The sequence below is a fragment of the Pelobates fuscus genome, chromosome 3, assembly GCF_036172605.1.
Source record: "Pelobates fuscus isolate aPelFus1 chromosome 3, aPelFus1.pri, whole genome shotgun sequence".
Lineage (NCBI taxonomy): Eukaryota > Metazoa > Chordata > Amphibia > Anura > Pelobatidae > Pelobates > Pelobates fuscus.
This window is the reverse complement of record NC_086319.1, coordinates 188,217,026-188,241,110: the sequence shown is the minus strand read 5'-3', so window position 1 is coordinate 188,241,110 and position 24,085 is coordinate 188,217,026. Positions and strand designations below refer to the sequence as shown.

General features: G+C 42.8%; 1 protein-coding gene across 4 annotated transcripts in view; it reads right to left on the bottom strand.

Moving 5' to 3' along the window:
* Positions 1–24,085, bottom strand: part of CALD1 (caldesmon 1) — a 200,529-nt gene that overhangs the window by 6,418 nt on the left and 170,026 nt on the right. For all 4 annotated transcript variants that reach the window (XM_063447827.1, XM_063447828.1, XM_063447831.1 and 1 more), the window contains 3 exons: positions 10,997–11,092; positions 821–901; positions 449–488 (listed from right to left, as the gene is read on the bottom strand). In XM_063447827.1, the coding sequence (XP_063303897.1) occupies positions 449–488; positions 821–901; positions 10,997–11,092 (217 nt within the window). The remainder of the gene's footprint in view (positions 1–448; positions 489–820; positions 902–10,996; positions 11,093–24,085) is intronic.

Here is a 24,085-nt window from a genome sequence, read left to right as displayed (position 1 = left end):
GTTATTAAGCATATGTTTACATATGATAAGTTCCTTATTTACAGATTTATTTTATATTTCTTTTTTTGAGCTTGAGAAGGTTGATTAACACTTACTTCCCTCTTAATATGCACTGCTCAGTCCTATGGCACTTTGTGGGATAATGAGATGGATAGATTAAGCAGACAGACAGTGACAGAGATATGGCCAGAGAGTTCTACAGTCACATGAGCTAGATTCTATAGTTTATTTAATAACATAATTCTATTGTAATACATCATGTAGGCTGAGGTTTTAATTGATCTGTTGACAAACCTAACTAATTCAGAGATTTGAGACTAAAGGAAATATGGCAAACTCTCCTGGTTTAATACATTTTTATTTATTATCTATAAAGCAGAAACCATGGAGCTCTGTGATGTATTGAACTAAACCTATATTAAAAATAAAGCAATAATACGCTACATACCATTGGCATCAGACTTTTTCCCTCCAGTTTTCACCTGCAACTAAAATAACAACAGCATAGGATTAGAAATGTGTCAAGAAGTAAATCATATTTGATTTCAGTCATTTAATCAGTAATTCAGCTGCATGCCATCCAAATCTGCTTTTGGTCAAATTTTGATATAGCAAATAAATATGACTGTATACAACTGAAACAATGATGGTAGAAAGTGCATTATGCAAAGTGTCTTAAAGATACAGGATAATAACCACAATCACTCAATGCAAATGTAGTAGTTTTGGCGCTATTAAACTGTGGGTACTGTCGCCTGGTACATGAAACCATTTTTGAGCATTCCAAATGAAAGACAATAAACAATGCTGCTGTTCTCACCTTAGATGGCGATCCAGGTTTCTCCACTTGTTGCTTTTCCCAAATATTGCGTTTGCCAGATACATCTACAGGTCTTAAATCCTAATTGAGGAACAAAAGTGAAAGCTTAGTATAAAGGATAGATATGTTTAGATGTGAGATGTATAAAGCATGCAATGAGAGGTTTAATTAACAGTTTAGAGGAGTCCACCAAAGCAAGAAATGTGGAGAGTCCAGAAAAACATATCTCCGTTCTAAGCTTTTTCTGAGAGTGATGCAGCATACTATGTATGTGGTTGAGAGGAAAGGAGTTAATTCCTCTCTACTACTGAAAGAACCAATATAATCACCCATGCCACTTCATCGCAAAAAGTAGTTTGGGTGCGTTGGTACTGTGTTTTTGTTTTTTATTTAGAAACTGCAATATTTCCATTGCACTTTTAAACACACCTCCAATGACTGCCTCTCCTGGCAGCCACTGGAGGAACTTCCAGCTTTAGTCACAGAGTTCAGATGAGTCATGACTGCAGCCCCCATTGATTCAGTTTTTCCGATGGGGACATTTAATGCATGTGCAATGCTCACCACACATTTGCATCGGGTTCCCAATGCTCCTATATGATGAGCATTCCAATGGATCATCCAGAAAGAGGCCAAGCCTACTCTGTGTCACCACAGGAGGAAGAGAGTAAGCAGTGCAAAAGAAGTCTTGGCGCTGGAAAAACTCAAGCAAAAAACATTTATTCTTTTTATGCATATCCTGCTCAGGGACAGGAACACTAATCCGTATTTCGGTAAAGAGGTTTGGATTTTAACATTACATTTTTCACATTTCACAACTACATATTCATTAAAATTAGGGATAAGTAAACATATATTTTTTTAAATGCTGGGATGTGATAGTTTCCATTTAGAAGTATAGCACTGCAGAGCCAACAGTGTTTTTGAAAATGGTTACAGAATAAGTCATTATTATTATTATTATTGCCATTTATATAGCGCCAACAGATTCTGTAGCGATTAACAATATTATGAGAGGCGGTATTTAACTATAAATAGGACATTTACAAGAAAACTTACAGGAATGATAGGTTGAAGAGGACCCTGCTCAAACGAGCTTATAGTCTATAGAAGGTGGGGTATAAAACACAATAGGACAGGAAAAAGACATGAAAATAGGTTGGAGTGAAGCAGAGCTGGAGGAGAGAGTAAAGTGCTGCCCTTTAGGAGAGAGCAAGAGACAGGTATGTAAGGTAGAGGTTACTCTGGGAGGCCATAAGCTTTCCTAAAGAGATGGGTTTTAAGGCACTTCTTAAATGATTGAAGACTAGGGGAGAGTCTGATGGCGGTAGGCAAACTAATAGGAAGGGAGCCACCCGCGAGAAGTCCTGCAAGCGCGAGTTGGCTGTACGGGTGCAAGCACTGGACAGAAGGTCACGGGCAGAGCGGAGAGACCAAGAAGGGGCATACCTATGGATCTGTGAAGAGATATAGGAGGACCTAGAATTGGTCAATGCTTTATAGGTATGGGTTAGCGCTTTGAATTCACTCCTATAGGATTCAGGAAGCCAATGTATGGACTGACAGAGGGGTGAGGTGAGAGGACTCTCCGACTGGAGAGGAAAAGCAGTCTGGCAGCAGCATTCATTACAGACTGTAGCAGTGTTTTTGGGAAGACCAATAATCAATAATAACAAGGACAAAGTCACAGAGACAGAGTGATTGATCAACGGTGTCAAAGGCAGCAGAGAGGTCAAGAAGAATTAGTATGGAGTAGTGGCCTTTGGATTAAGCTGCGATTAGGTCATTAGTAACTTTAATAATAGCAGTCTCAGTAGAGTGGAGGGGGTGGAAGCCAGATTAAAGAGGGTCAAGGAGAGAGTTGGAATTAAGGAAGTAAGACGTACATTCAGAAGCTTTGAGGGAAAAGGGAGCATGGATATGGGATGATAGTTAGAAGGGGTGGACGGGTTGAGGGATGTTTTTTTCAGGATAGGCATTACAGTAGCATGTTTAAGGTCAGCAGGGACAATGACAGAAGAGAGAGAGCAGTTGAAGATGTGTGTTAAGGAAGGCACAAGACAAGGGGAGAGATATCTGATAAGGTGAGAAGGGACAGGATCATGCGGGCAAGTTGGGGGCGAGAGGAAAGGAGAAGAGCAGCCACCTCTTGTTCGGTAGCAGGGGAGGAAGTCTGAAGGGTAGGAAAGGCATGATCTATGTGTTACACAAGATACAATAGAAAAAGGTTGCGCCAAATGGCGCAACCTTTTTCTATTGTGTCTTGTGTATTACCTTTGTCTATAGGGCTTAGAGGGAACCCTATTTTTAGGTTGCCGCATCATACATTACCTATCTTAGTATTGGTTTATTTTAGCGCTTTTTCCTTCTTTTGTTTATTCCTTATGATCTATGTGTGGTTGAGAAAGAGAAAGGTAGGGTGGAGAGAATTCTTTCCTTAGCTGTTCAATCTTGTCGGTAAAGTAGCATGTAAAGCTCTCAGCTGTAAGGTTAGTTTGAGGGGTGGCCACAGCAGGGCGAAGAGGAGAGTTAAAGGTGTCAAAGAGACGCCTGGGATTGTGGGAGCATGAACTAATGAGAGAAGAAAAGTATGACTGCTTGGCGAGGGCAAGAGCTGTGCTGTATGAACACAATATGAATCTATAATGGAGAAAGTCCAACTGGGTGCGAGACTTCCTCCAGGAGCGTACAGCACAACGGGAGCATCTTTTCAGGTAGTGTGTTGATTTAGAATGCCACGGCTGGGGGCATGTCCTTGAGGTGCATGCTTGGAGCAAAGATGGAGCATTCAAGGCAGTGGTGAGGGTAGTGTTATATGTTGAGATGGCCAGTGAGGGACAGGAGAGGGAAGGGATGGATAGGAGTTGTGAATCAATATCAGCTGACAGCTGCTGGAGGTCAATAGAATTAAGGTTCCTCCTGAGTTGAGGGGGTTAGGCTTAGGTTGTTGGGTGAGGGGGTACTCGAGAGCAAATGATAAGAGGTGGTGGTCAGAGAGAAAAAATGTAGTGTTGGAGATATTAGACACTGTACATGCATAAAATAAAATGAGGTTGAGGGTATTGTCAAATACATGGGTTGGAGAATTAGCCCACTGCGATAGCCCTATGGAGGAAGTAATTTAAAGTACCGTATATACTCGAGTATAAGCCGAGTTTTTCAGCACATTTTTTGTGCTGAAAAACCGGAACTCGGCTTATACTCGAGTCAATAGTCTGTATTATGGCAATTTGCATTGCCATAATACAGACTGAGGGAGAGGGGGCTGGCAGAGTTCTTACTTACCCGTCCTGCAGCTCCTGTCAGCTCTCTCCTCCTCCGCGCCGTCCGTTCAGCACCTCGGTCAGCTCCCAGTGTAAATCTCGCGAGAGCCACGGCTCTCGCGAGACTTACAGTGTGAGCTGACAGAGGGAGCTGCACGGACGGCGCGGAGGAGGAGAGAGCTGACAGGAGCTGCAGGACAGGTAAGTAAGAACTCTGCCAGCCCCCTCTCCCCCCCACTGAACTGCCAATGCTGGACCACTAGGGAAGGAGCCCCCCTCCCTGCCATGTATCAAGCAGGGAGGGGGGACGAAAATAAAAATAATAATTAAATAAAAAATAATAAGGAACAAAATATATTAAAATAATACAAAATAATAATAAATAAAATAGTAAAATTGCCCACCACTGCAACACACACACACTGCACACACACACACACACTGCACACACACACACACACACTGCACACATACACACACTGCACACACACACACACACTGCACTCATACACACTGCACACATACACACACACTGCACTCACACACACTGCACTCATACACACATACACTGCACTCATACACACACACTGCACACATACACTGCACTCATACACACACACACACACACTGCATTCATACACACACACACTGCACACATACACACACACACTGCACACATACATACGCTGCACTCATACACACGCTGCACTCATACACACGCTGCACTCATACACACGCTGCACTCATACACACGCTGCACTCATACACACACTGCACTCATACACACACTGCATTCATACACACACACTGCATTCATTATACATACACTGCATTCATTATACACACACTGTAAATAAATATTCAATTAATATATTTTTTTTAGGATCTAATTTTATTTAGAAATTTACCAGTAGCTGCTGCATTTCCCACCCTAGTCTTATACTCGAGTCAATAAGTTTTCCCAGTTTTTTGGGGTAAAATTAGGGGCCTCGGCTTATATTCGGGTCGGCTTATACTCGAGTATATACGGTAGTTTAGAGGTTGCTGAGGTCAGGGGTGGGTTAATAGGAATGTTGAAATCACCGAGAATTAGGAATGGTATGTTAGAGGAGAGGAAGTAGGTTAACCAGGCAGTGGTCAAGGAAGTGGTAATGATTTGCAAATTCTTACATAACAGCATTGAATATGTATTTATATTATCTTACAATAAATAAACAGCTTTTTAACTATTTCTAACTTTCTGCATAAATTGCTTAAAGGACCACTCTAGGCACCCAGACCACTTCAGCTTAATGAAGTTTCAGAGAAACTGCTATGTTTGTGAATGGATTAAGCCTTCCCCTATTTCCTCTAGTGGCTGTCTCACTGACAGCCGCTAGAGGCGCTTGCGTGATTCTCACTGTGATTTTCACAGTGAGAGCACGCAAGCGTCCATAGGAAAGCATTATGAATGCTTTCCTATGTGACCGGCTGAATGCGCGCGCAGCTCTTGCCGCGTGTGCGCATTCAGCCGACGGGGAGGAGAAGAGGAGGATCGGAGGAGGAGAGCTCTCCGCCCACCGCTGGAAAAAGGTAAGTTTTAAACACTTTCCCCTTTCCAGAGCCGGGCGGGAGGGGGTCCCTGAGGGTGGGGGCACCCTCAGGGCACTCTAGTGCCAGGAAAACGAGTATGTTTTCCTGGCACTAGAGTGGTCCTTTAACATGGCAATGTAATGATGCATCCATCCAGAAAGGGTGATAATGACAGCCATGTACCAGTTACAAAGACAAAGTTTTGAGTAGACATCTAGTTGCCATTCTATGAACTACAACTCTTTAGTGAAATAGGAGGGAGATATATAACAATAAAGTGTGCATTATGGGAAAATTATTACATCAATGGTCTTTAGAGACACCATAAAGCATAGTACTTAATATCGAGTGGCTTATTGATATTTGCAAAAACACCAAGATGGCAAAGTTTGTCCTCAGCATTATATGTTTTTTATGGTATAATTCAAAACAGAAATGTAAAAAAATATATTTTTATTGAATAGTGTTCCACAGCTGGAATGCCATAGATGTGTGCCTATCATTTCAAAGGCTTTGGAAAGCAACATGCAGAAACACATACCCAGACACAGAGAAGAATGTATACATAAAAACACATCATTGGTTGTTTCTACAGCTAGTAACAGAACATTCATATCCTAGCCTGTACAACATGTATTGGAGTTACCGCTTCACCATAATTAATTGAGTCTTTCCAGGGCCGTCTTTAATATGAATAGGACCCTGGGCAAAGAATTTTGTTGGGCCCCCTCGGCCCTGTGACCCTCTCAATCCACCAACCCCCCAATTACGCCCAACCCCCAATCACACTGACATATTGACACATACACACACACAGACAGACATATTAAAACATTCACAGATACATACTGACACACACATACACTGACACACAAATATATACTGGCAGACATATTGACACACATTCAGACATACTGACACACACACACACACACACACAGACGCACATACATACACACACAGACACATACACTGACAGATATACTGACACACATACAGACACATACACTGACAGAAGTATTGACACACACACAGACATGCTGATACACACACGCATACTGACATACACACAGACACAGTGACACACACAGGCATACTGACATACACACAGACATACTGACACACACAGACAGACATACTAACACACACACAGACACATACACTGACAGAAATACTGACACACACACACAGACATACTGACACACACACAGACAGAAATACTGACACACACACAGTCATACTGACACACACACAGACATACTGAAACACAGACAAAAATGCTGACACACACTGACAGAAGTATTGACACACACACACAGGCATGCTGACACACACAGGCATGCTGACACACACAGGCATACTGACACACACACAGACAGACATACTGACACACACAGACAGAAATACTGACACACACACACAGACACACACACACAGACATACTGACACACACACACACACACACACACACACACACAGACATACTGACACACACACAGATATATTGACACACACACTGACAGAAGTATTCACACACACACACACACAGACATACTGACACACAGATATACTGACACACACACACACACTGACAGAAGTATTGACACACACACTGACAGAAGTATTGACACACACACAGACATACTGACACACACAGGCATACTGATATACACACAAACACACACACTGACAGAAGTATTGACACACACACAGACATACTGACACACACAGACATACTGACACACACACACACACACACTGACAGAAGTATTGACACACACACAGACATACTGACACACACAGGCATACTGATATACACACACAGATACACTGAAACACAGACAGACATACACACACAAACATACTGACATACATTTAGCCACCCTCCAACCGCCCTTACCTTTTCTGGAGGGTGGTTTCCCTGGGGAACAGTGGCAGGCTGAGGCAGTTGGGAGTTCTTCTCTTAAACTCCCCTCCTCCCTGCCTTTCTCCTCCTGTGCGGCTCTGATCTCCGGTGGGAGGAAGTGACGCGCGGCACTCACTTCCTCCCAGCCGGCTGACGAACAGGAAGGGGCCCGGTCGCGCTGTTTAAGCGTAACAGCGCCCGACCGGGCCCCTGCTGACACATGTCCACCGGGTGGCCCTTAGTGCATGGGCCACCCGGGGGCCCTCTTTAGCATGCGGGATGGTGCGGCTCTGTGCAGCCGCACCACTGGGTCCAAGGGGGGCTGCGCAAATCGCAGGGCCCACGGAGCAGCTGCTCTGGGGCCCCCCAGGAGCAACTGGGCCCGGGGCAGCTGCCCCGTTTGCCCCGCGCTAAAGACGGCCCTGAGTCTTTCTCCCCTTATTAAAATCTCAGGAGCTGCACAGGGAAAGAGAAACAATACGTCTCCTGCTCCCTAGCCATTTGCCGAGTATGCAAGTAATGGTTGTGACTCAGAATGAATGATGACCACAACAAAGGTCGTCTGCTGTCCAGAAATGTAACTCCCAGCAATGCAAGCAGGGAAATGTATTCCCCAGTGCTAGCCCATGATTAATGGCTTTCATAAACCCTGGTGCCAGTATGGTTCTTATTGCATGCTGTGACACTTACTATATAACTTGTATACAAAAAACAAAACTATATGTATGTCAATACCATATGTCATTTATGTAAAAAACTGACTGGCTCTTGGGGTAGAGGTGTTGCTAGGTTACAAAAACACCTTGTGCTTGAACTCAATTCAAACAAGTCTCCTCCACACAAGTGGTCCCTCCATAAATTCTACCAAAACCTGCAACATATGGCAAACTTGGATACATATATAAAGATACATACTCGCAATTTGATATTTACAGGCACGCACGGATGTACACATTAAAATACACACACATTCACAGATGCATACATAAACACATAGACAAACATATACACACACACACACACACAAATAGGCATTTACAGACAGACACACAAGGACATACACACAGACTGCATGTGTGTATACCTGTGTTAGTGTAGGCAGACTGGATACACAGATGCACACACACACATAGTCACACACAGACTGCACAGGAATAGACAAGCATGCATACACACAGACATCCATAGATAGGCACATACAGACTACGCAGATATAGGTAAAACACACATACACATATAACTATTTTTGTTCCCACCATCCCTACCTAACGCTGTGTAGAGGTGGGTGGCGTACTGTGTCCAGTAAACTTTTGCAGTACCAGAGGCTATAGCATGTGCAGAGTGAGGGAGAGGATGCAGAAAGCCACCGGCCCTGCTCTTCTAGACCTTAAAGGACCACTCTAGGCACCCAGACCACTTCAGCTTAATGAAGTGGTCTGGGTGCCAGGTCCTTCTAGGGTCAACCCATTTTTTCATAAACATAGCAGTTTCAGAGAAACTGCTATGTTTGTGAATGGGTTAAGCCTTCCCCCTAATCCTCTAGTGGCTGTCTCACTGACAGCCGCTAGAGGCGTTTGCGTGATTCTCACTGTGATTTTCACAGTGAGAGCACGCAAGCGTCCATAGGAAAGCATTATGAATGCTTTCCTATGTGACCGGCTGAATGCGCGCGCAGCTCTTGCCGCGCGTGCACATTCAGCCGACAGGGAGGAGAAGAGGAGGATCGGAGGAGGAGAGCTCTCCGCCCACCGCTGGAAAAAGGTAAGTTTTAACCCCTTACCCCTTTCCAGAGCCGGGCGGGAGGGGGTCCCTGAGGGTGGGGGCACCCTCAGGGCACTCTAGTGCCAGGAAAACGAGTATGTTTTCCTGGCACTAGAGTGGTCCTTTAAAACTAAACAAATTTTCCCATGCTGCTCCAAATCTCCCGGAAGCGGAAGCAGCATTAAGATGGAGGAATATGGCTATCGTGTCATATTGCCTGCATCTCTAACTGTACTTCTCCTGACAGAGCTTAACAAGGAGACTGGGAGGGAGAGCAGCATGGAAGGAGTAGATTTAGGGATCCACTTCCACCCTTCCCCAGCTACAGAGCCCCACATTCAGGGTTATAATGCCCCTGAAACACACCCACCTTGGGGGTCAGCTAACTGACCTTTCACTCACTGGACTTTTGTTATACTGGCTATTTGGAGCAAAAACATGAATCTACTTTAACTTCTTAAGAATTGCTAGTTTAGTGAAAAACCCCAATATTTGCCACATTACCTGATCAGCATATTGAAAAGTTCAAGTTCCAAGAAGGACAGAGTGAGGGAGAAGAGCAAGACATCTAAGAGTAGGTCTTTCTGAAGGCAGAAGGTCAGAGAGTTAAGAAAGATGATCAGATGAGAGGCACATCTGAGTGCACAGGTGTCAAGCCTTAAAGAGAATACATTCATTAAAATGCTATTAAAATATAAAAGTACTTAAAGTGAACCTGTCATGAATAATTTTACTTCGCTGCAATCGCTCCCAAATACATTGATTACACCACATTTCACAAACATACAGGACGTATTTAATATAAAATATAAAAATGTACTCACTTTCTTTCTTTTGTTCCAGCACCAGTTCGTGGGTGTTACTCTTTGTGTAACACGCACCTCCTGGCCATTTTCCGCTCCTCCTCTATTTTTCTTTGACTTGCCCGGCTTGGGACGCATCCCCAAGCAGGGACAATCTCACCTGTGATGTTGGCACTGGCACACCATCTTTGTTGCCAGCATCGGAATGGAGTGACATCATGTCACTCCGTTCCTATTCTCCCAAGTGCTAGAAGTGCCGGTTAGGGAGTTTTCATAGCAACCCCAACACATGTGTTGTGGTTGCTGTGGGAGGAGAGCAGAGGGACCTCCTGTGAGATGACTTTTCGGTTCTCCCTTGCCAGTCAATGCTTTTGCACACCTAGGCATTGACTAGCAACTGGATAAATAACTATTTTTAATAGGTATTTCTCCTGATCTATGCACTTGCCAGCAAAACTGCTAGCACAATGTACAGACAGAATTTAATGCTCAAACGTATGAGCACGACAGGTGTCTTTTAAAAGGGTTACTCCAAGTACTATGACTAGTTCAGTGTTTTGAAGTGGTTATGGTATTTGCAGTGTATATGTACAGCTTTTCTGCAGATATGTAGTTATTTTATGTTGCTGCTAAAGGTGTAACTTCATCTCTGTCTGGAACAACAGCCCGTAAGAGTTTCGGTCTGGTTAATAGTAATTCTGTTAATATTCTTTGCACATGACTTGGAGTCGTGTCTCCAAACAGTCTGCCAAATTACACAATCATAATCAGTAGGCTGTATTGGTTATGATGCTTTGAGTAACCATTTATGAAATTCTAGTGTAGAACAAACAAATAAATGAGAAATGTCCAATTACAAAGTGTAACTTACAGAAGGCTTTGCAGCAGGAGATTTGCTTGTATCTGGAGTTTTAGTTAGCCATTCACTAATACGACTTGATACGCCAACTTTTAAGCCAGCCGTTTCCTGGAACCATAAAATAGCCATGTATTAGAGTTACATGAAACATTTCAGCTTTTCATGTTGTATACAATCCATTGTTATAACAGACAATAAAATATAAACTATTTTTAAGCCTCAACTTCCATGACTTATGTTTCTGTTAAATAACACGGGAAACCATTATGTAGGGGGTTAACAACCAAAATGCAAAATGATGAAAAATATACTGATGCAAAATGCATGAATTGTAGATTTTATTTTATTTTTTGTAAATAAAATTTTTATTGGTTCAGCCATTCGTGCCTGATATACAATTTTGACGTGAAAGCAACATGGGGCTCGCAGGCCCCTAACAGAACATAAAGATCGGTGTGAGATACGAACACGGTATATGGTTGTGTGGGCTCGCAAACCCTGAGTAGCTGAGGACTCGCAGGACCAGTATTTTCGCGTCATACATAGTTTCGTTATCACAATACCTTAAATTGTTGGTAGCAACTCTAGTAGTATGCGTAGGTACTTTTGACATAACAACTACGCTGTTGGATCTGCAGGTCCGCAGGGAAGTAGTGTGGAGCATGTAGGTATCTGGAATACTGCTTGAGCCCTAGGCTCCGTGGTTCGCGCGGTGGCAAATCTAGGTGCGTGGGCATTACTGTAGGATTGCCTCTACTACGGTCTAGGGTGCTGAAATAATTGCAGCCCCAGCTAGCCAAGGTTTTCTCTCTACCCTCGACGTCTTGTTGGTGGTTGGCTGGTGGGGTGTCTATGCTCTAATGTCTCCCCATTGGTATTAAATTCCTTCCCAGGGCGGGTGTCATCGAACTCTAGGCATGCATAGCCAGGGCGCTTGGTGGTCTAAGCAGCTACGTGGGGGAAGGGTGAGGGTGGGATGGGAGTCGGGGAAGGCTGCTTCGGTAGTCGTTGTCTGTGTTCCCTGATGTCTGTCGTGGTAGTAGTCACTCGCTTAGTGGATAAGGGCTTGAAAGTCGGGTCTTTCTGTGGAGAGGATCTAATGTTGTACCATAGGGTCAGGGAAGGCGCTGTCTGTTTTTTTTCCAGTAAAGAGGAATCAAGCTTTTGGCGACGTTAAGGATCCTTATAGATTTAATTTTTTATTCCATCTCTCCTATTGTGGTCAGCATTTTACAATCAAGTTTATCAAATCTTAACAGCACACTATTTACAGATGAAATCATTAAAAGGACACTATAGTCACTAGAACAACTACTTAATGCATTTTTTCTGGTGTATAAAGTATGTCCCTAAAGGCTTTTTAAAATAAACACTGCCTTTTCAGAGAATAGGCAGGGTTTACATTACTGTACAGGGACACCTCTAGTGGCAGTCACCAGAGGTGCTTCTTGGGTCAGTGCTGCAGAGCACTGATAGTCATCGTCTCTACGCCGTGCAAGCAAACACTAAAAGTTCCTCATATAGATGCATTGATTCAATGCATGGTGTTTTTCTGCACATGCACTGGATTGGCAGAGATAATCAACTTTGATGATCTCAGCGAAGGAGGTGGAGGTGGAGCGGGGGCGGCTGCCCTATGTGGAACTGAAATAAGGGAGTTTTCACCCTTTTTTAACCATGGGAGACCTAAATAGTTACATGGTTACATAGCTGAAAAGAGACTTGCGTCCTTCAATTTCAGTTTTCCTCACATATGTTTTTGCTGTTGATCCAAAAGAAGGCAAAAAACCCAGTCTGAAGCACTTAGAATTTTGCAAATAACTAGGAAAATATTCCTTCTTGACCCCAAAATAGCAGTCAGATATCTCCTTGGATCAAGCAGCTATTACCCCACTAATTAGAAATTATTTCCCTGTATATTATGTTTTTGCAAGTATTTATCCAATTGCAGTTTAAATCTCTGTATGGACTCTGATAAAACCACCTCTTCAGGCAGAGAATTCCATATTGTTATTGCTCTTACTGTAAAAAAAAACCAAAACATTTTCTTAGATGAAATCTCCTTTCTTCCAGCCTAAATGTGTGACCTTGTGTCCTATGTATAGCCCTGTTTATGGATAGATTTTCAGATAATGGTTTGTACTGGCCCCAAATATATTGGTATAATGTTATCATATCCCTTCTGAGATGCAGTTTTTCGAAACTAAAGAAATTTAAAATTTTTTAACCTTTCTTCGTAACTAAAACGCTCCATTCCTTTTGTCAATGTTGTAGCTTTTCTCTGCACTTTTTCTAGTGCCATGATATCCTTCTTTAGAACAGGTGCCCAAAATTGCACAGCATGTTCAAAGTGTGGTCTTACCAGCGATTTATAAAGAGGCATAATTTATATTTTCATCCCGAAAATGTATGCCCCTATTTATACATGACAAAACCTTACTGGCCTTAGCAACTGCAGATTGACATTGCATATTTCTGCCTAATTTGTGGTTTATAACAATTTCCAAATCCTTCTCGTGTGTGGTTATCACTAATTCACTACCATTTAGGGTGTAAGTTGCTTGTGCAATATTGACTTCGAAGTGCATAACTTTGCATTTCTCTACATTAAATTTCATCTGCCATTTTAGTGCCCAGTCCCCCAATGCATCTAAATCCCTCTGCAGCAAAGCAATATCCTGCTCACATTTAATTACTTTACAAAGTTTTGTGTCATCTGCAAACACTGAAACATGGCTTTCAATGCCTATTTTAGGATCATTTATAAATGTTAAATAGAAGCGGTCCCAAAACAGAAACCTGAGGGACACCACTTACCACTTTTGTCCAGCCTCAAAATTTACCATTAATGACAACTCATTGTACTCTACCCTTAAGCCAATGTTCTACTCAAGAACAAGAATATTCATCTAGATCAATATCTTTTAGTTTGAAGACTAACCTATTGTGAGGAACTGTATCAAATGTCCTGGCAAAATCCAAGTAGATCACATCCACTGCAACACCAATTTGTTTCTTTTATATTTATTACCCAATAGTACATACTGTGAAATGTACCTTTGTAATATTTGTTTGAATAGTTTCTATTTATCTTCAGTGTTTTTTTCACAAAGGAGTTTATGCCAGTCGATCTGTTGTAGAGCTGCCCTAAGCTTATTGAAATTGGCTTGTTTTTAAATTGTACGTTTTAGTATACCCCACGTGCTTTTGCTTTTTTGAGTTTATTAAAAAAATTACCATATTGTGATCACTATATCCCAAATGCTCCCCTACTTGAATGTTGGTCAAAAGATCAATGTAACGGATCGCCTGGCACCCCGACTGGGTACCTCCGTTAATGGATGCTCCTAGCGTTTCCTGAGGACTCCAAGCACTGCAGCAGACACCACAACCACCGAATCAGAGAAACCTTTAAATTCTCCCAAGCATATGAATGCTGTAGACCATTGAATAGGAACCATATGAATAGGCTTGTACTCCTAGCAGTCAACTGGAACAGCATGCAATAAATCCTTCCCCCCCAATAATGAGACGACACTTCACTTTGAGGGTAAAACAGGAACTCATCCAGCCTGGCTTTTATTTCCAACTCACACATACAGGCCACACCCAGGGGGAGGCATAAAAGAAACAATGACATAGATGTTACCTCCCACACATCCCCTCCCCTTAGTGTGACACATAATCCCATTATTCATACAGTTTAAAATATACTTTTTACACAATATTTATAACTTCAAAACCATACATCACATTCACACGAAATTACATATCCACAATCAATCCATTCAGGGGAACAACATATTAAAAAATGGCATGGATCAGACCAGGGGTTCAAAAGTTACTAAAAGTATCTTTTAAAACCCCTAGCTTTCCAGGGCCTTCTCTGTGCTGGAGAAGTAATCCAATTATCTCCCAGCACAGAGACAGACTCCATTAAGCACATGGGGACACAAAGACAGTAAAACACTTTAAAATACATAAATTCACCTTTTACACATAACACACAGACATTTCACCTATCCCCAGATAGCTGGGATCTGCGCGCACAAAACTACCGAATAGCGCGCAGATCCTACTCACACAGTACAATTGCCATGGAGCTAAAGTCTTTCCCATAGTCTTTCATTATGAATAGGCTCCATGGTATAGCTATCTGGGGTATCACATTCCCATAAAGTCTGGTCCATAGTCCAAAGGCAAGAGGCGGGCAATCGGCCCCCTCCAAGGACACGTGGCGAGGTCGGTTTCGCCACAATCCCAAAAAGTCCCAATATGTCCATCGATGATTTTAAAAGGGCCAGTTGCAGCAATATAAAGTACAATATGCCCCAAATAACCCAGGGGCCATAGTCAGCAGGTAGGAGGCTAGCAAACAGGCTTCTCCAGGGCCCAGTGGCGAGGTTGTTTTCGCCACATTTCTCCCCTTTTCCAAACAGACTAACAGGGTACCTGACCTCTTGCCGGTCAGTGCCCTTGTTAGTCCAGCAGCCCACCCACAAGACAGAAACAGCAGTACAGCCCACCCGCAATAAATGGTTACTACACCTGGGTAAGGGAGAATCTTGTCCATGTCCAGGTGCCTTACCACGGCTGTGTGGGGGACTGGTAGGCTGCCTTGGTGGGTTGCTGAGGGGGCAGAGACCAGCGGTACTCTGTCCTGGTGCCAGCACTACCACGGGAGTAGTCTGGTTGGAGCCTGGTTGCTGGAGACCGACTGTCTCCTCTTTAGCTGCACAGCTCTGCTGCTGGAGACCGACTGTCTCCCCTTTGGATACATAGCTCCGCTGTTGGAGGGGGAGACCGACTGTCTCCCCTTTGGCTAAGCAGCCTTGTTGCTGGGGGACAGGACTGACTGTCCTTACCCCCTGTGCTGTAGGTGCAGAGACCACAGTCCCATCTGCACAGTTGTGGGGCTTACAGTCTCCCCCTGGTACATTAAGCTGCTGCTGGGGAGAGGTGGTAACCAGCTCCTCTCCCATTAGAACACTCTGCCACTGGGGAGAAGTGGTAACAATCTCCTCTCCCATGCATACTTTCAGTCTTTGTGGAGGGAGACCGACTGTCTCTCCTCCCAATGCAGTGTCCTGCTGCTGGGGAAAGGAGACTGGGCTCTCTATTCCCTGATGGACACTCTGCCGCTGGGGAAAGGAGACTGGGCTCCCAATTCCCAACAAATCACACTGCCGCTGGGGAGGGAGGACGGCCCCTTCAGCTCCCTGTAACTTGGGCGCAGAGACCACGGTCCCATCTGCGCTGGTGTGGGGCTTACTGTCTCCCCTTGGTGCGCTAAGCTGCCGCTGGGGAGAGGGGGTAACAAACTCCTCTCCCTTACACACTTTCAGCCGCTGGGGAGCAGGGCTGACCCTCTGTACTCCCTGTAGGCAGGGCGCAGAGACCACGGTCCCATCTGCGCTGGTGAGGGGCTTACTGTCTCCCCTTGGTGAGCTGCGCTGCCGCTGGGGAGAGGGAATAACAAACTCCTCTCCCTTACACACCTTCAGCCACTGGGGAGAGGGGATAACAGGCTCCTCTCCCTGCACCGTAGACTGCCGCTGGGGAGCAAGAACGGCACCTTCAGCTCCCTGTAACGCACACTGCTGCTGGGGATCTGGGCCGACTGCCCAGCATCCCTGTAGGGCTGGTAGAGAGACCGCAGTCCCATCTCCACCTGCGATCTGTGGGACTTCCCAGGACCAATCCGTGAGGCCCCTCAACATTTGTGAGTAAGGGCCACCTGCTTCCCCACCTGGCAACTCTGGCTGCTGCTGGGGATCTGGGCCGGCTGCCCAGCATCCCGGTGGGCCCGGTGGAGAGACCTTGGTCCCATCTCTACCTGCCTGTTGTGGTTCCTCACAGGACCAGTCTATGAGGACCCCCAATTCGGGTTCCTCCCGCCGCCTCAGGGAAAGACGGCTAACCTCCTCGGATGCAGCCTCTACTCGGCTGCTGTAACGCTCCTGCTGCTGAGCATACTTCCTCTCTTTTGCCAACCGGAATTCTCGGTCCAGCCTTTTGTTTCGCTCAGCCATGACCTGGTTCCAGATCACCCGGCGTGTCTCCATGGGTATATCATCCCCATACTCGGCCACTCGCTGCCTCACCTCGGCCAGCCAATCATCTCCAGAGCCAGAACCTTCCATACTTGTCTGCTCCCAGGGGCGCTGCACGACTGCTAGCGTTGCCCTCAATTTGTAAATCCAAACAGTGTCTCTGAGCTGCTTTACCTCACACTAGGACGCCATCCCACCGCTTGCCACCAATGTAACGGATCGCCTGGCACCCCGACTGGGTACCTCCGTTAATTGATTGCTACTAGCGTTTCCTGAGGACTCCAGCACTGCAGCAGACACCACAACCACCGAATCAGAGAAACCTTTAAATTCTCCCAAGCATATGAATGCTGTAGACCATTGAATAGGAACCATATGAATAGGCTTGTACTCCTAGCAGTCAACTGGAACAGCATGCAATAAATCCTTCCCCCCCAATAATGAGACGACACTTCACTTTGAGGGTAAAACAGGAACTCTGGACTGGCTCATCCAGCCTGGCTTTTATTTCCAACTCACACATACAGGCCACACCCAGGGGGAGGCATAAAAGAAACAATGACATAGATGTTACCTCCCACACATCCCCTCCCCTTAGTGTGACACATAATCCCATTATTCATACAGTTTAAAATATACTTTTTACACAATATTTATAACTTCAAAACCATACATCACATTCACACAAAATTACATATCCACAATCAATCCATTCAGGGGAACAACATATTAAAAAATGGCATGGATCAGACCAGGGGTTCAAAAGTTACTAAAAGTATCTTTTAAAACCCCTAGCTTTCCAGGGCCTTCTCTGTGCTGGAGAAGTAATCCAATTATCTCCCAGCACAGAGACAGACTCCATTAAGCACATGGGGACACAAAGACAGTAAAACACTTTAAAATACATAAATTCACCTTTTACACATAACACACAGACATTTCACCTATCCCCAGATAGCTGGGATCTGCGCGCACAAAACTACCGGATAGCGCGCAGATCCTACTCACACAGTACAATTGCCATGGAGCTAAAGTCTTTCCCATAGTCTTTCATTATGAATAGGCTCCATGGTATAGCTATCTGGGGTATCACATTCCCATAAAGTCTGGTCCATAGTCCAAAGGCAAGAGGCGGGCAATCGGCCCCCTCCAAGGACACGTGGCGAGGTCGGTTTCGCCACAATCCCAAAAAGTCCCAATATGTCCATCGATGATTTTAAAAGGGCCAGTTGCAGCAATATAAAGTACAATATGCCCCAAATAACCCAGGGGCCATAGTCAGCAGGTAGGAGGCTAGCAAACAGGCTTCTCCAGGGCCCAGTGGCGAGGTTGTTTTCGCCACAATCAACATTGTTTGTTATAACGAGATCCAAACAAGCATCCTTTCTAGTTGGTGCTTGTACCAGTTGTGACATGAAGGTGTCATTTAACACATTCAAAAACCTGATTCCCCTTGCTGAAGTACTAGTCACTCTATCCCAATTTATGTCCGGGTAATTAAACTATCCAATAATTAATGTGTTACCCCGATTTGCAGCTTTCCCAATTTGCTCTAACAGTTGTTATTCCTCATCAATATATACATTAGATGGTTTATAACATATCCCAACCAATAATTGATTTTCCTTCATTTGCCCCAATCAGATATCTACCCATAAAGCTGCCACATTTTCCTGGTCACACTCCACATGCCTAAGATTTGACTTTAACTCATTGTTGACATACAAACATACCCCACCACCCTTCTTGTTTTTCCTACCCTTCCTAAATAACATGTTAACAGCACTGTAGTGTCAGGAATACAGGTCTGTATTCCTGACACTATAGTGTTTCTTTAAGGTCAAGTTAAGTAAAGATGAGAATTTAAAGTGAAAGTCAGAGTAAATTGACAATCAAAATATATGTCTCTATAATTCATAAATATATAATATGCTTGGTTTGTTTACCAAAGTGAGCTTTGTTACAAATTTCAAATGTAAGGTCAAAATAGCCAAACTAAAAAAAAAAAATCCCAAGTCAACTATACTTGCAAATAGCACTTTTGCAGTGAACAAATCCTTCTGTCCTTGGGAAAAGAAAAAATGTGTAGATATCAATGGGTGGCAGGTAAAGTTGATGCCAAAGAGCTGTCACCTTAGGTTTAAGCAAGTTAATGAGTAATGATCTGCAATCACATGGAGTTCAAACCAAAAACGTTCTAACTGCACCGGAGTACTTTAGTGTCCTAACTCACTAGCTAACTAAGAAATGTATGTGAACAGAATCCTGCCTACAACCTAAATCTATATACTGTGAAATGTTTCTAACAGGGTTATTCACTGATGTGAGCTTTTATGGTGAATTCAAAGATCATTTCAAATTGAAATCAAAATAGCTGAACTGGGAAAATCTCTCGATCAGCTAGGCAACTCTGGCCTTACATTTGAAATTCACTCTGAATTTACCTTGAATTCTCAATTTAGTGATTAACTCCTTAAATCTATTATATAATTTTTTCCCATTGTTGACTGTAAATCTAATTGTAAATGTTCTGTGACCTTTATTCCATATGAATCAGGAACAAAAGCCAGAGAGAGCAAGCTCATCACAAATTATGTAATTACAGCAATTTGTGTGGTTTTGTAAACATCCTTAGGTTATATTGGATATTTTCTCTGAAATTACAGTAACAAAAAAATCCCTGAATTAATTAATTATTGCATTAACTTTGTGAACACATTTGCAGACTTTATGAAAAAAATCTTTTAGTCCCCCCCCACCATTTGTGAGCCTTAATTAAAGAGCTATGGTTACTTTGAGAGATGCTACATTTGCAAGGAATAAAACTAGATCAATACTCTGAGTTAAAGGGACACTGTAGACACCCTGACCACTTCAGCTTATTGAAGTGGTCTGGGTGCCAACTCCCATCACCCTTAACCCTGCAAGTGTAATTATTGCAGTTTTTATTGCAGTTTTTATAAACTGCAATAATTACCTTGCAGTGTTAAGTCCTACTCTCGTGGTTGTCTACCAGACAGCCACTAGAGGGTCTTCCGGGATCTTAGACGACTTTTGGTCGTCTAAACAACGCTGGAAGACCTCACGCTATGCATGAATACTTCTAGCGTCACCGGAATCCCCATAGGAATCATTGAATAATGCTTTCCTATAGGGAGATCCTAATGCAAGAGGGGCCATTTCCACACATGCACATTAGGTCTCCCCCGCCGGACATCGGATAGAGAATCCCTTTAAGAGAACAGCAAGCAAACAAATCGAGCATGAAACACTTTGAAAATAAATTTTAATGACTTAAAAATTCTAATCAACCAAGAATGTGTGCATAACCCCATAGTAACTGCAGATTTTTTCAAGATTTCATATATTTTTCACTGAAACTCTTTTTGGCACTTTTGTCTTGTGTTTGTCTTACCTTAGTTTCCTGCTTTCTCTTCCCATACATATTATATATTGATTCTTAATGATGCATGACATAATTATTGTGTCATGGTTGTCCAGCCCTTATTTCTGTCATGCAACGTTTTACCAGCATGGACAGTTTCTCTGCTGGTTACTGTGGAACACCAATATCGGAGTCCCTACTCGGTCAATAGGAGCCACAGCAATTTGCATTACTGTGGCTTAACTTCCATGTTCAGATGTTACTGAGGATTCCCTCCAGCAAAGAGATTTGCTGGGTCTGAGAAGACCCACATCAAGTCTCCTTACAAGCCTTCTGCAGTGCAATCACTGGCTGCAGATTGTGATCAACACTGGGCTATGCATGTTATCCAACACTGATCCATGTAGTGATCACACTGTCAGAGGACTTTAAAGGATATTGTGACAAGTTGGCACAATATGACTCAGCAGCATGAGAGGGAAATAATCCTTCTAGTCATATGAGTGTGCAGTGCAGATTGCTCAAAGAGTCCTCTAATATTATCTCTGGAATTAGGGTGAGCATTTGTTAGTGTTTAGGTTAGGGTTAGTAAGTGTTCGTCATTGTGGTTAGTGTTAATTTAGGGTTAAGATTTTCGTTGGTGTTTAGGGATAGACTTTAAGTTTCATTAGTATCAGTAGTTAGAGCTATTTAGTGTTAGTATTTCGGGTTCGTGTTTAGGGATAGGTTACAGATAGCAATACAGTAAGGGTTAGCATTAAAGGGACTCTTCAGTGTCAGGTAAACAAACCAGTTTTCCTAGCACTAGAGAATCCTACAGTACCCTCTCCCTCCTATGTTGCTGAAGGGGTCAAAACCCCTTCAGACACTTACCTGAATCCTGCGCTAATGTCTCCCGGCGCTGGGTCAGGCTCCACCCACGCTCCTAATGCGCACATTTGACCGAGCGGGGCCATTGCTGCGCATGCGCATTAGGTTTCCCCCACCAGCGGACATCGGATAGAGGGAACTCCAGGATTCTAAAGTGCCAGGAAAACAGCTTTGTGTTCCTGGCACTAGAGAATCCCTCAAAGACCGACACTAGAGGAGGACTTTACCCTGCAAGGTAATTATTGCAGTTTGTAAAAACTGCAATAATTACACTTGCAGGGTTAAGGGTGGTGGGAGTTGGCACCCAAACCACTCCAATGGGCAGAAGTGGTCTGGGTGCCTGGAGTGTTCCTTTAAGCATTAGGGTTATGGTTTGCATTAATTAGGGTTGGCATATTTATATTTACTTTTCTAATGAAAAAAACAAACAAACAAAAAGAAACTCTGCAGTAAGTAGTTTGGCCTTATAACTTTGTTTATGGAAAGATATAAGAACAGGTTAAGGAATTTTACTATAGTACCACAGATTTTTAAAAATATGCAGCAAAAATACAATGTATATGTAAATATAAAACAAAAATTAATACAACAAAAGCTGAAAGAAAATGGTGAAAAAATAAAGCTCAAACTATATCATCCGATAGTCCTCATTTGCAAATAGTATGGATTAATAGAGTAATTTAACCCCTTAAAGACGCTGAATGTAAATTTTCCATCATTGCAGTACTCCTCTTAAGGACGCAGGACGGAAAATTTCCATCCATTACTTAAACTAACCCCAGATTGCCACAATCGCAGCAATCGTGGGGTTAATGTTCCTGTAGTGTGTCTCCATGTTAGAGGCACACTACATCAAGCAGTTTCACTGATTTAGCCCATGTGATCGGGAGTCGGAGCGATCACACGTGCTGCAGTGAAACCTGGTCTGTCTCCCTGCAGCTCCATGTGAGCTGTGACGTGCAGAGAGACAGATAGGTGCTGATCTGTCTCTCCCTGTAAAAAAAACAACAACTTGTTAGTTATAAAATCCCACCCCTTTCAAATAAAATGTAACCCCTTCCCCGCCCTTTGATCACGGTCTGCAATGATCACAATACAAATATCAGTATTTCACCGCAATCTTATCTTTTAACCCCTGAGGGTTAATTTTTATTTTTGTTAATCCTCAGGGGTTACATTTATTTAGTTAGTTACTAAAATATTTGTAAAATATTTATTTATTTAGCTAGGGTGGATAGAGGTTAGTGGGGAAATTGGGTGATTTACTGTTAACAAAAAAACTTGTGAAAAGTTTAAACAAAGTTTTAAAATAGTAAAAAAATAGTTGTTAAAAGCTAGAAAAAGTTTTTAGAAGTTAAAAAAATGTAAAAAAGGGAAAAATGCGTATTACCTCTAGACTTGGTACAGACTAGCGAAAAAATGATACCACGCTAAGGTTTAAAATATGCCTTTTGAAACACCCTGGGGAGTCTTCTTTAGGAAATGGTATGCCTTTGGGAAGTAATTGGAAAACACAACCTATTAAAAAAAATTCCAAAGTAGGGCATGGACCTAGCATTAAAATTCAAAGGTTGAAAAAACTTAAATGGCTATGTCTCAAATGTGACATTTGTGACAGTCTCAAACTGGCAAAGGTACATATATGGGTGTATTGCTGTGCTCAGACGACATAGCTGAGCAAGATAGGAAGTATTATATAGCCATAGCACAGATAAGGTTTGCTAAATATACAGTACAAACTCACTATGTGTGTCAAGAAGGCAGAAAAAATGCTTATTACCACTACACTTGGTACAATCTAGCGGAAAAATTATTTTAGGCTAAGGTTCAAATATGACTTTTGAATTACCCTGGGATGTCTTCTTTAAGAAATAGTATGTCTTTTTGGAGTAGTTGGAATATGAAGCCTGCTAAAAAAAACTCCAAAGTGGGGTAATAACACAGCGTAAAAATTAAAAGTTTGAAAAAAACCTGCAATGGCTGTGTTCTTTAATGTACCTCTTCAACGTCCACATATACATGGCAAAGGTACATACGGGGGTATTGCTGTACTCAGACAACATAGCTAGGTGAGCAACATATGAAGAATTATAAAGCCGTAGCACACATAAGGTGTGCAAAATATACAGTACAAACTCATTGCGTGTGTCAAAAAGGCAGAAAAAAATGCTTATTACCACTACACTTGATACAAACTATCGGAAAAATTATCCCAGGCTAAGGTTCAAAATTTGCCTTTTGAAATACCCTCGGGTGTCTTCTTTAAGAAATAGCATGCCTTTTTGGGGTAGTTGGAAAAAGCAGCCTGCTAACCTATTTCAAAATAGAATACGAACCCATTAAAACCCTCCATGTAAATTCACACTTAAAAACCTGAACTTGTCACGTCTCTTTTACAGTACTGTAACTTCACAAAATAGTGTCTAGGTCATACATTGGTCTTATTGTTTTACTCAGAAGAGCTAACTGAGCGTACTTAGGAGGGATTTATGACTGTGGCACTGTTCAAATGTACAAAAAACCCAGCGAAAATGCAACATGTATGTAAAAAAAAAATGTTTTTTACAATTCTCACCACAAAATTTGAAATAAATTGGTGAAAAAATGGTGGCATGTTAAGGTATAATATATGCCTAATAAGATACCCTGGAGTGTCTGCTTTCTCAAATGGAAGGCCTTTGTTGGGTTATTTGAACAGTCAAATGGCTATAATTGCCACAAAATCAGACATATGACCATCTATGAAAATCCCAAACAATAGAAACTAAAATAGCATGGTCACAGAATAGGGAC